Source organism: Ruditapes philippinarum, unplaced genomic scaffold, assembly GCF_026571515.1.
Source record: "Ruditapes philippinarum isolate M1 unplaced genomic scaffold, ASM2657151v2 ctg1426_1_1_1_1, whole genome shotgun sequence".
Classification (NCBI taxonomy): domain Eukaryota; kingdom Metazoa; phylum Mollusca; class Bivalvia; order Venerida; family Veneridae; genus Ruditapes; species Ruditapes philippinarum.
The window spans coordinates 36,571-50,590 of record NW_026859550.1 but is presented as its reverse complement, the minus strand read 5'-3'; the positions used below and the strand labels follow the sequence as shown (position 1 = coordinate 50,590).

The following is a 14,020-nucleotide window of genomic DNA, read 5'->3' as shown; positions in this document are numbered from 1 at the left end:
AACCTGTTCCTGTTACACCAGAGTATATATTACATCAATATCTTGCAACAAATGAATACTTAGTTTTTTTTGTTTTTTTAAGGACAGCAACCTACTGTGATTTGATTTTGGAACAGTACATTTGAATTTGAAGGGATTTTAATATCAAAACACAAACATTGACCAGCCAACACAAGACTTCACAGATGTGCAAGCTTGGCCTGGCTCTGTACTGGTTGCAAAGGTTAATTACTTATGTTCTCAGCTAGCTGGCAGAATGGCTTATACCTATAATTTCATTCAGATGATGCTGTGTGTCAGAGGCATGCATCAAGGCTATATTAAATGCATTTAATTTTCTTGAACTGACTTCCCTTATGTACTTTTTATGCCAATCTTTGAAATGTTAACTTGACAAAAACAGACATGTTAAATGAAAATTTAATTGGATTAAACCAGTCAAACTTCATAAATCTTTTAATTTACTACATATATCTACATTTACACTCTGTGTTCTATAATCAAACATTCACACAAACATTTCAAAAAGTCAAAAAAATAAAATTATAATGCAAAAGAATGTCTTTAGAAAATCAATTAGCCTGTCATATCAGTAACTATTATCTAATTCAACCCTGACGTTTGGACTAAATTATTCCACTATCGTGAAAAAACATCAAAATAATCGCTGCCAAAAAATCTTTATCAAGCGCAGCCCATTGTTTCGCTCCTTCAAGCAATTATAACAAATACAACCAAACAAAAGCTTAATTAGTACATTAATTGGTCAATTCTAAATTCTTAAATGATTTAAACAAGATACAAAAAACCATTAATGAACATTGTAGATATAGTATATATAATATATTAAATTTTGATAGTTATAGTATTCCACCTACTGAAATTCTACAGAGCGGACAATACCTTTTAAAAGCAAGTTTGCGATTAAATTTATACCGATTTGAATGATAATCACAGGAACTCCACTGAGGTCAAAAGCCTTCAAACATAAAATTTAAATTTCTTACATAAATCAGCTGGGGCAAATAAAACAGAGATATGCAAAGGATAATTAAGATATATAAAAAGAAATAAATTGATAGTAATATGTTTGTTCTATTCTTAGCCTGATTTGATTGAAAAGCATTGCAACGCTTCAAAATTTGGATTATTTTTTTTCACAATTAGAAACGTTATTCAAGCAAAGTGAGTGCAAATCTGAAATTTCGTATACAAGTTATTGGTCCAAACCTTCATCAAATAGAACACTAATCTAGGAAAAATCTAGACAACTTTCATGTCAAAACAAATATTAATTTCATGTTATTAATATCTTTTTTTTTGTATTATCTGTCAATTCAGAGTTGATAACTATTGAAATACTGGGCAGGTTGAAGAAAAAATACACCCAAGTAGCAATTCAGCTCTTAGTATATAAGGATGTGTTTTTGGTATTAACAACTATAGTACGAGCGCAATGCTAAGGACCGACTTGAATGCCAGAATATCACAGGTAACTTGAACCAACAACCTTGCTACCTGACAATTATTGACAATAAGGCATGCACATTTTTGTTTTACTCACTTGAATAAAAATTTACTCTGCAGGGAAAATATATATTTTTGTCAAGTGCAATTTAAGATTGATAAAAACTGTCAACATATTTGATCCATCGTAATTTTCTTATATCATTGTATCAATGCACACATGTAAAATGCCTCGATCTCCAGGCAGCTCAAGAGCACTTTCTCTCATTTATATTATTATCCAATCAAAATCGTACAAATCTTTAACCCCTTGACACACATTACAATAAATCAAACTTAACTGTAAACATTAACTTTTAAGACAGCATAAGGACACCTTTTGTTCATAATTCAACAGTGTTGACATTCAGCATGGAAAATATAATTTTATCAGCAGAGACCGAAAGTTACTGTATCCTTATATAAACCCAGTTTAAATAATTTACAAGATTAGTAAAGCTAGCTCAAGATTTATCAACAAAGAAAACGTAAAGATAAACACACACGCTTGCTTCTACAGTTGTTCACATTAAAACACGAACTGATTAACGAAGATAAAAATAGCTCGTTTTGATAACTATAAATAGCATGATCAACCCCTCGATACAAACCACCTGAAGGAGAAAACAAGAACTATCAAGACAGACTTTGAAGCATAGCACTACATTCACTTAAAGCATTCATTTTTCAATAATTGGATAAAATCCCACTGTGGCACCTATTGCAGTGCTCTGATTCATAAGAAATCTTACATTGCTTGAATAGCTTTTTTTCATTCCAAACCTGTAGCAAACTCATGTCAATAAAGTCTCTCGATGTAACTATAATTTCTAAGACACTTGGCAGAAAGCTTGCTTAGACCCCCAAGACCTAGTATTGAAACAAGAAAGCCATTTTTAACCTCATTTGTTCAGTTACAAACTTGCTTTTTGCATTAAACTGCCATCAAATTCGTCTGCATCAGTGCCATTAAAATTGTCTCTACAGAAACATTTGCTGTATCATCTATGCCTCAAAATCATTAAAAAGACATTTATATTATCTCAATTCAAGTGAATATAGTTTAACACATTACATACCTCCTGAAATAACCACCCTTATCAGCATAAAAACCAGACAAAGAACAAACAAATAAACAAACACTATGCTAACTTTGAAACAAACAAACAACAAATAAAACAATATCAAGACAAAATGCAGAAAACAAAAAAATAACTTTCAAATTCAAAGGTAGGTATTCAACAATCAAACACTGTATGATCATTGGTATAAATCCAGACACTCTCAATTGTTAAAATACTCATCATATCCCAAATCTATTTATCATAAAACCTCTTGTTTGATCTGCAATCTAGAATGACCATATCGGGACACCATTTATCAAGTTAAGCACTTCAACCGATACTTTCAACAGCACTTTACCCCATTTGTATGCACTTGGACATGACACTCAAGAAACTATTATTCCACATTATCCAAATTCTTTCCACCACTTAAACTCCACCGTAATTGCTATGAACTTCAACAATTCCTATCCATAAATAAATACGCCACAAAAAACTAAAACTAAAAATTAATCAAAATGATCCTTAAAAAACTTAAAACACAAATTTAATTAAATTCTAAAACATATATTATAAAATCCCATACAAATAACCTTCTCACGTATTTAAAAGAGAAAAACCACACAGAAAATGTTTTGATATTAAAGTCAATTGCTGCTTCAATTTTTGTTTAAATTGCCATAAATGGCCGAGAACACAATTGAATACAATTGAAGTTTGTTCCAAATGCGGTAATTTAAATGGCGGAGTGAGATAAATAATTTGTATCGGCTAATCAATGACATACGGGTAAACTAGTCAATAAAAACGGTTACTTCTACTGGCAACCATGTATGTATATCTTATAATGTACACTACAGGCTCGTAGATCTATTAACAGTACTGAATAAAAAGTTTCCATTTTTCAATCAAACATAATTACGCTACTCGAGAATATTATTATTTCATTTAAGCTATAAAATTGAAAGTTCCACAGGTATTCTTTTGCCCCAAAATAATTTAGCTATAAAATAAATCATATTTGGCTTCATCCAAGCAATTAGGCGAAATCCTACTTCAAAATTTATTGCATGACAAATTATTTAATTAAACACACAATAGGGTAGATTTGTTTTCTATCACTGCTTTATTTGGGTCTAAGCACAAGAAGGGCAATAACCATTTATAATAATAAAAGAGCTTCAAAAACCAAATGGTGGAACATTCCATCAAATTGATGTAACGAATTTGCCATTTTAATACCAGAGTACTCCCTGAGGCTACAACATCCCTGCCAACATCATAGTTATCTTAACATGTGCCACTTTACTTATATAGTGCCACATATAAACATGACCCACTGACCTAAATGTTATTGTCTTTGACTACTGACTTACACTTTGATAGACACATGCAATTTCAATTAATTCAGTGAAAGTAAAGTATTACAAATTAACTCAATTTTTAAGTACAGCCGTACCCAAGGACACCACCATATAAGCAAAAGGAAAACACAAGATCAATCATTAACTTGGTCTAGCCGAGGCTTGTTTAAGAAACCTCCTCCAGAAATGAGTCAAAACATACACTTGTTATCCAAATGAAACAAACAGATCAATTTAAGTAAAGCAAAACCTCCATACACATGTAATTCAAATCAATACATATACGGTAGCAAGCACTGATTTAATGTTTGTATTCAAGTTAAACAGGACACTCTAAAAAACTAACTTTTTAAATTAAGATAAACTCTATATCAAGAAAACATTCAATTTTTTGCTAAAGAGTAAATCACTAACTTTAAGCAGAAAATAATATGACATTCCTAGAAAATGTATTTGGGTTGAATCAAACTGACACAGTCAAGGTCATATGGCTACTTTCTAGCTTTCAATAGTGGATATAGAGCTTAGCTGCCTCTCTGTGCAAGAAGTGAAGTATCTGAGATACACCATCAACCTCCCATAAGCTACCTGTCTAGTTTCCTCACATGAAAGAATCAGAAATTCCTACTTTAATAGAGACAAGTGATTTGAAAGTCGATGCGTTAACTTTTTGGCAAAAGAGGCCACTACTGCCACTGTGGTCCAAAATTCAGAAACAAGCAAGAATTGAATTATAGGGAGGATTGAATCACAGAAAAAGGAGGCAAAAGGTGTCTTAAAATGAAGTAAATGTAAATCTTAAATGTAGTCGTACATAATCATGCCTTGGCTTTCTAGGGTGCGACTTGTGCAATTATAAATTGACAGCGATCTTAGAGCTACATTAATTATGTCTGCAGATTGCATGCAAGATAATGATACACTCTATACAAAACAAAAGACTAACTAATGTACAAATGTACAAGGTACCCCCATTTCATGTCAATTTTTTAATATACCTATTCTAATCAATTAGATAGTATAACAAGAGCTGTCAAAGGAGACAGCATGTCTGACTAATTAAATATTCTGTAGTAAAGGAAGTTATTATCAATTGAAATAAGAGGGCTATGGTGCCCTATATATATATCACCCAACAAAAGTAGGAAAATCTATTTTTAGCCTTGGTGACCATGACCCTGACCCCAGAATATTTTTAAGGCTTATTCAAGGGCCATTCATTCCAAATATCTATGATAACATTCTAAATATTTAAGACTGTATGATACATACAAACAAGAGCTACCTACATATAGAGCCTAGCCAGTCTGCATGTATGGCAAAGGATGATCATCAGGTTAAGGGATCAAACAAGGAAAATTTTGACCACAGCCATGATTCCATCAAAATTTATAAAGGTTACTTACACTTTTAATCACATAAAGTAGTTTAACTCAAGAAACTTGCAGCTTTATCTTTAAAATAAAGAGGAATGTCTAACACAACTTTTTCATTTAATAGTTTCATACAAATTCATTTAATGGCTTCAAATTTAAACATATAGCAGTAACTATTTACCCAATGGGATACAATGAGTCTGCCAAGTTTCAAAGTAACAAAACAAACAAAATTTACAGATTTCTTAAGAACTATTCTTCTTTGCCTATCCTATGAATAGAACAAATGCTTAAAACAGAGGTAATTCATCAAGTAATAGTGTATTGATCACTGAAACATTACAAAAACATTTTCCTGGCCATTATTTACTGGCCCATTATTTACAGAACTGTTTCAACTACTTCCCTTAACAAACATTTCTCCATTACATAAATGAATCCATTCACTGAATGCTATTACATTGCAATAAACCATTTAAATGTATATTGAAAACAAAGATCTGCTTCATAACAATCGATTTTCATTGTCACCTTCAAAACTGCAGAAAAAATTTAACTTAAAAACTTGTAAGAAAATTTTTTTTATTCAAAAAACCTAATTTCTAAAACTAAAATTGGTCTAGAATTATTCACACATAATATAAGTACACTTGACCAGAAATTTGAAAACTTCCATAAAATTTCTGATTAACAGTACTGACCCCTCTCCAATATTAGATTATACATTAATTAAAAATCGAAGAGTACCACTCACCTTTGCTGCAACGATGCTCAACCCCATACTGCCTTTCACCTTGTTAAAGCTGACCACAATGACTTCCGGCTCTTTTGAAACTGGCGATGATGGACCCTGAGGTGGTTGCTGCTGTTGCGCCACTTGCTGCTGCGCCTGCTGCCGTGGATCCGCAATTCGATCTTTCCGATCACGTATCGATTCCTGTAATTTACGAAAGTTTATGAAGCTTCGTACCAGTGTATAAAACATCGTATGTTACGAACATAACCGCTTATATATAAAATCCAAAACTACAAGACTTTCCATCACATAACGACTGCTGTAACTGCCCAATTATTTCATCAAATAAGCCTTATTAGTAAGAAACACTCTTATCTTTCCTTAAATGGAAGCTACCACCTCAATGTATTGATTGCTCAAATAGCTTCTGATATTTAACATGGAAGTTTAGAGGTATCATCTGCAGTATTGGGTTCTTGTAAGTGTTACCATAACAACACCGCCAATTTGAAATTAATTTCCCGAGCTCCTCAGGAGTTTCCAAATTAATATCGCAGCATTAATGAATGTAGAAAAGATAATTATAAAATCATATATCAATATCCTTAAATTACATCAACATATATCATGAGCTTTAAATTAAAGCATTTCTCCATTAAAGCATTTCTCCATTAATTTTATAGACTCTTTGTATACCACCTAGGTAATATCCAAATTATATTATAGCAAGGCAATATCAAAATTATATTATAGCAATTAGATTTTGGGGTAATATCCAAATTATATAGTATTTTTGCAATTAGAATCTTAGATAAATATCCTAGTTATATTCTAGAAATTAGAAATTTGGGGACAATATCCAACTGAATTTGAGAGTGTCTGAATTATAGTAATGTACACACATGGAATAAAAAAAACAAGGTGTGTATTTGGTCACCAACTTAAATCTGTATGCTGTATGGCACAGTTATACGAGATGTGCAGACTGTAAAATAGAGCTTATGGTGTTTGTGTAATTTTGTATGTTTTATGTTACAAGACCAACCAGCACTGTTATTGTCATATGGCATTTTCCCTGCTTTTCTGGTGGAGGATAACCCCTCCATGCATTATGTCAGGCACAAGTATAACAAAATCAAAAGTCCCTGGCAGGATTCAAACCTATTGCATTGAGGGCCAAGTGGTTTGAAGTAAATTACCTTAACCATTCAGCCATGGACGCCCCTATTTTAGTATTTATGGTAAGCTTATAGTCTTTGTGTTCCAGTAAAATAGAGCTAATGGGTGGTGTGTTGTTTGAGTTCTTGTGAAATAGAGCTAATGGTGTTTGTGTCTTTGTAAAATAGAGCTTATGATCTTTGTATTATTTTATTTTGACTAGCTCCACATATTCAGACTTTAATGTATCATTGAAAAATGTAGAGCTCATGGTCTGTTTAGAGTTTTTGGTCTTTGTATCACTGTAAATGTAGAGGTTATGGTCTGTGTGCCAATTAAAAATAAAGAGCTTCTGGTCTTTGTATCATTGTAAATGTTGAGCTTATGGTCTGTGTGCCAAATAAGAAACTTCTGGTCTATGTATCATTGTAAATGTAGAGCTAATGGTCTGTGTGCCAATTCAAAATAAAGAGCTTTTGTTCTTTGTATCATTGTAATTGTAGAGCTAATGGTCTGAGTGCCAATTCAAAATAAAGAGCTTTTGGTCTTTGTATCATTGTAAATGTTGAGCTTATAGTCTGTGTGCCAATTCAAAATAAAGAGCTTCTGGTCTATGTATCATTGTAAATGTAGAGATTTTGTAAACTTTGAAGCTCATGGCCTGTAAACCATTGTAAAATGTAGAGCTTTTGGTCTATGTGTCATTGTAAACCTTGGAGCTCATGGCCTATGAGTCACTGTAAAACACAAAGCTTTTGGTCTTTGTGTTTTTGTAAACCTTGGAGCTCATGGCCAATCATAATAAAATATAGAGCTTTTGGTCTTTGTGTCAGTTTAAACCTTCGACCTTATGGCCTATGAGTCACCGTAAAATATAGAGCTTTTGGTCTTTGTGTCAGTTTAAACCTTGAAGCTTATGGCCTATGAGTCATTGTTAAAATGTAGAGCTTTTGGTCTTTGTGTCTGTCATTGTAAACCTTGGAGCTCATGACCTATGAGTCACTGTAAAATGTAGAGCTTGGTTTTTGTGAACCTTGGAGCTCATGGCCTGTGTCTCATTTTTAAATTTAGAGCTTTTGGTCTTTGGATTTAATCACTATGAAATGCAGAGTTTATCAAGAACTTTAGTGCAAAAAAGTTGTAACTAATATGACATAAAGAAATAAAACATTTCTTCCTCCTTAAGGTTTTTGTAATATTGTAAAACAAAGAACTTATCTTCTGTGTGCAAAAGAAAAACAAAGATCACGGTTTTGTATCTCTATGTAATAGTATATTAATGTAGAACCTATTAACTGAAACATTTGTCATAAAATGCAGACTTTCTGGGAAATATCAAGGGCTTCAAATCTAAGTAGGAACCTTCTGAATTTTAAAAAATAAACAAACAATTAAAGGTTTCAAAGGAATGCTATTTTCTGAAATATGAATTTGTTTCTGAAATATGAATTTTTAAAACAGAATTTTACTTGTAAGCAAACACAACTAGAACTGCCACTATCATGGCGTGAATACCCCCGCATACCACTTTGTCAGAATCAACAGTGGCCATTTAGAGCTCAAGGACAACCTCCCTGCCAAATCTGAGGTTACTAAGCCAGTACATTGCTAAGTTATGTATTCTACATGCTTCAAATGTGAAAATGTCAAAATCAATACATTGCGGACAGGACATTCTTTAGCAATTGAGAAGAAAAGCTTTTTTTTGTCAAGGTCCCGGTGACCTTGACCTTTGACCCAGTGACCTCAAAATAAATAGGGGTCACCTTATTGTCATGATCAACATCCATGCCAAATATGAAGACTGTTGGTCAAAGGAATCTTAAGTTAATGGGTGGACATACTTTTTGAAGTCAAAGTCCCTATGACCTTGACCTTTGATCCAGTGACCTCAAAATCAAAAGGGGTCATCTACTAATCATGACTAACCTCCATGCCAAATATGAAGACAGTGGGTCAAAGGAATCTTAAGTTATTGGGCAGACAAGCTTTTTGAAGTCAAGGCCCCTGTGACCTTGACCTGGTGACCTCAAAGTCAATAGGGGTCATCTACTAATCATGACTAACCTGCATACCAAATATGAAGACTGTGGGTCAAAGGAATCTTAAGTTATTGGGCGGACAAGCTTTTTGAAGTCAAGGCCCCTGTGACCTTGACCTTTGACCTGGTGACCTCAAAGTCTATAGGGGTCATCTACTTATCATGATCAACATTTATGCCAAATATGAAGACTGTGGGTCAAAGGAATCTTAAGTTATTGGGCGGACAAGCTTTTTGAAGTCAAGGCCCCTGTGACCTTGACCTTTGACCTGGTGACCTCAAAGTCAATAGGGGTCATCTACTAATCAGGACTAACCTCCATGCCAAATATGAAGACTATGGGTCATAGGAATCTTAAGTTATTGGGTGGACAAGCTTTTTAAAGTCAAGACCCCTGTGACCTTGACCTTTGACCTAGTGACCTCAAAATCAATAGGGGTCATCTACTAATCATGACTAACCTGCATGCCAAATATGAAAACTGTAAGTTAAAGGAATCTTAAGTTATTGGGCGGACAAGCTTTTTGAAGTCAAGACCCCTGTGACCTTGACCTTTGACCTAGTGACCTCAAAATCAATAGGGGTCATCTACTAATCATGACTAACCTCCATGCCAAATATGAAGACTAAGGGTCAAAGGAATCTTAAGTTATTGGGCGGACAAGAAAAAACCGACGGCCGGACGGACGGACAAGCTGATTCCAGTATACCCCCCTTACAACTTTGTTGTGCGGGGGTATAAATATATTATTCATAAAGAGAAAGTCTAGTTAATACTAATAAATTATCTTAACTTATAAAAGTCACTAGATAATAGTATAAAATAATAATATTAAAAAATCTCATTTGAAAAATTTATTTTGGTGTTATTTCTATAGCTTAAGTCAATGATGCCATTTTATATATTACTGTTGAATTAATGTAGTTATTTATGAAAATTGTATTATTTGTGAAGGTATAAAAAAACTTACTCATGAAAAATAGGGCTTTAATCTCTTACAACATATCTTGCATAATGAACAGCATTTAAAATTAATAATTTTTTCACTAATCAATGCCTGCATGAAAATTTTAATAATAAATTAACCATACTCTTTGTTTTTTCAGAACAGCAGCAACATGGGCATTGACAAACGTGAAAAGCTTGGGCTCTGGAGGTTTCGTTACGGATCGACATTTTTCCCTGACCTTCGTGCTGCACACATTCTTCATTGCTAAATATCAGCTTTACAATTGATGTGTTCCACTATTATCCAGTGTGCTCGAACACAATTTTTCCATATTTTTTCACTTCTTAAAGAATCATATATATTTGTATCACTTGTCCAAAAACTATTTCAAAACTAAATTTCATTCTTATTTAATTCATTTTTAAATCCTCAAATCCCTCTTCATCAGTCGCACACAGACACTATTTAGCACACATCAGAGCAAAATTAAACGTTGAAAAAAAAAAGAAAAAGATGAAGGTAGAATAAAAAAATCTGCTTTTATCAGTAATTTTTCCATTCTTGGAACCATTAAAGGTATTATCTGGTATACACTTTCATCGCTTAGCAACATATATAAAACACAGTGTAACGTATTGGCAAACAGCTATACATGTACTATCACTTTACATTAGATCAGTATATGTTAATTATTTATTTCACAACTTACACTAGTATTCCATGGCAACAATCACACACTATCCATTTATTGATACCTAATTGATTAGTTAATGGTACAAAAAACTTGTACAGTATTCTCTGATCAAATGTCATAAAAATTGTATAGCAACACATATCTCAAATACCAGTGAAAATAATCAAAATACAGTTCAACCTCAAAAAAGCGACCCTCTGCGAAGCAATTACCTCTCACAACAACAATAACAATTTTTTCCAAAATAACACTTCTTTTAACCTCTCAAAAGCCAATAATTATATTTAATCTCTAAAATGACAAAAAACATGAATTAAACCTCTCAAAAGTCATACCTCTCAGCAAAAATAGAAAATTATATCTCAAAAAGTGTGTCACTCCGTAGAGATTGTTATTTACTCTTTTTACAAAATGGATTGTAAATACAGTTTAACTCAAATCTCTTGAACTTGTGAACCTGTTGAAGGTATCAATAAAAATAATAATAGCCTATTTTACTTAAACTTAAGATGGCTAAACACTTAGGGACTTGACAGATTCCAAGATTTTTCAAACTTAAGACAATATTGCTCAACAATATAACTAGGGTTGACTGCAAAACTGCAGTAACTTATATGAAATAAAGAAGGACTTATAACAGTCTTGCAGTCAAACCGCAATAAAACCTACAACTGAAACAGGTGCCTTTTATTTACTGGATGTATAATTCTTAAGTCGATGACAATTTTCCAAGCAATTGCACAGGCTTAAAATAATACTCTTACAAATTTACCTAGTTTTACAATACATCTATATATGTGCTCCAAGCCTGTGTAACGTGATAACTCATAGATCTGATATTTCCTCCAACAGATTGTTACCATATACAGCTGTTAATATCTTATTACAATTTGTCTACTATTACTATAATATAAATTTAATGATCTAGGTATTCCACCCATCTGATCATATTAATTTCATTTTGTCTATAATAATAACCAAGCCTTCAGATATGCAAAAAAAAAATCAAAAAAAAATCTAGTTTTCAAATTCAAAGAAATTCTTTACCAGAACAACAAATCTCGTAAAGAATATAAAAAATTAACGATGCATTAAGTAAAAGGATGTCAAAGGTCAGTCAAAGAGGTCAAGTAATTAAAGGTTAATTGTTTGCTCCAACTGATAAATGCATGTACATGTACTTCTTGTAAAAAGCCTCCGGGAAATGGACCAAGTTACTTGCGATAACAAAACATATGGTGCTTTTTTTTAATATTATTTTCAATCAAATCATATTACAACTCCTTTTTTTTCTTTAACATAAAATTTCTTGATTATTTGTTCACATGAAAAAAAGAAAGATATTTTCTCCTGATGCATCTACTGATGCATTTAATTCCAGATAATTCCGAGTGTTAAATATCCCAGGTAAATCCAATATTAATGTGAAAAAGACATGTTTCACAAGTAATTTAGCACAGTATCACATTAATCAATGCTGTTTAATATCATAAATCAAAAGGGACCGAAAGTAATCAATAAAAGCGCCTCAAATATTCCGCACGATGTCACAACATCTCCAGGTAAATTATCATTAAAACAATTAATGTCCTTCTCCACACAATCTTATTTAAACAATCAAGTTTCGAAATGCGGCATGAAACATGGCTTACAACATAGTTCATACAAGTGTAAAACTGTCAGTTACACATAGCAAAAGTTTCATCGAATGAAGTTCTAATCATATTCAACCTGTAACAGGTGCAAGAAAGTGGCAGCATGGCCGAGTGGTAAACATATCGGACTAGTAATCCAAGGTTACAGGTGCAAGAATGTGGTGGCTAGGCAGAGTGGCTCACGCGTTGGAATAGTAATCAGAGGTTACAGGTACAAGAATAAGTACATATAAACAAACTTAACCGCTTTAAACTTCCATAATTGTTACTGAACATACAAGATAAATTCTATTTTTCACACTCAGCAGTTACACATAAAGAATTACATAAAGAACAAAAACTATTCATTTTTAGTTAACCCTTAACCTGCTGGAACCGAAAATGATCCAGCTCAGCCACTTTACAGTCAGGCCAGCCTGGACATCTATGCAGTCCCAGGGCTTGAGCTAGGGGGCAACTAGGGCGAAGAAGTCACCTTCGGATGAGCGATTTTGCCGTAAACAAACTTCAAAGCGATTTTGTAGTAGCCTGATTTTTTTATGACCTGTCATACCTATTTACGACACCGAGTTCGACCACAAACTCTACTGTTGCTAGCTAAAATTTTGTTTTTTAATACTGAAATCTCTTAAATCTTTGAATGGACCAGTCTAAATCACAAACCGGTCAAATCCATTACATAAATTCATTGGAGTAAATATCTAAATAATTATGCACACTGCTGCGACCATACTGCTTTAAACATATCATCATGAATTGATATGTCATGCTGAACATTGTACATGGTACATGTTATTTCATTTGACAGTTTATTGAGGAAATAAATCAGCCAAGAGTGCACAAATACATGCTGTGTTTTAACATTACATCACATACCTAGAGTACCTAACATTGTTCAGTAATGAAACATTTTAATAGTTTAACACAAATCTATTACAACACATTGACAGTCAAGATAAAATTTGTATATTACACTATTGGATAAACGGGAAAAGAAAATATTTTTTGATTAATATCATTACTTTAAGGTCTAGAGATTAATAATTATCTTTAATAATTATGCATGGCATGACAAACATTGCAGTCTTATTTGATTGCGTACAAATATTTGTTACCCTTACTTCCACCCAAGCAGAACAGAAGGCCTACCAACAAGCCGCTGGCCAATTACCTGCCCTGTCAGGGACATTCAGATGCTAAATTACCTAACTTATACCTGACAGAAAACTGTAAATATTCAGGGATTGAGGGGCCAGCTTTGCAAAAAGCTGGAGCATAATCATACAATAATACCCAATCTATTTCAGTTTGAAAATACATTAAACTAAATGTTGTAAATAAATAATTTTAACTTAAAAAAATTTCTCCCTTGCATTAAGCTTATTGATTTTATTCCGAGATTCATACTCTCCATTACTATTTTTATAAATTTTCTTTGGGATCAAACGTTTCAATAAGTGCTAATCCCTAGTGACT

General features: G+C 32.8%; 1 protein-coding gene across 2 annotated transcripts in view; it reads right to left on the bottom strand.

The window, feature by feature from the left end:
• Positions 1-14,020, bottom strand: part of LOC132756937 (afadin-like) — a 70,346-nt gene that overhangs the window by 20,929 nt on the left and 35,397 nt on the right. For both annotated transcript variants that reach the window (XM_060748075.1, XM_060748076.1), the window contains exon 17: positions 6,065-6,247. In XM_060748075.1, the coding sequence (XP_060604058.1) occupies positions 6,065-6,247 (183 nt within the window). The remainder of the gene's footprint in view (positions 1-6,064; positions 6,248-14,020) is intronic.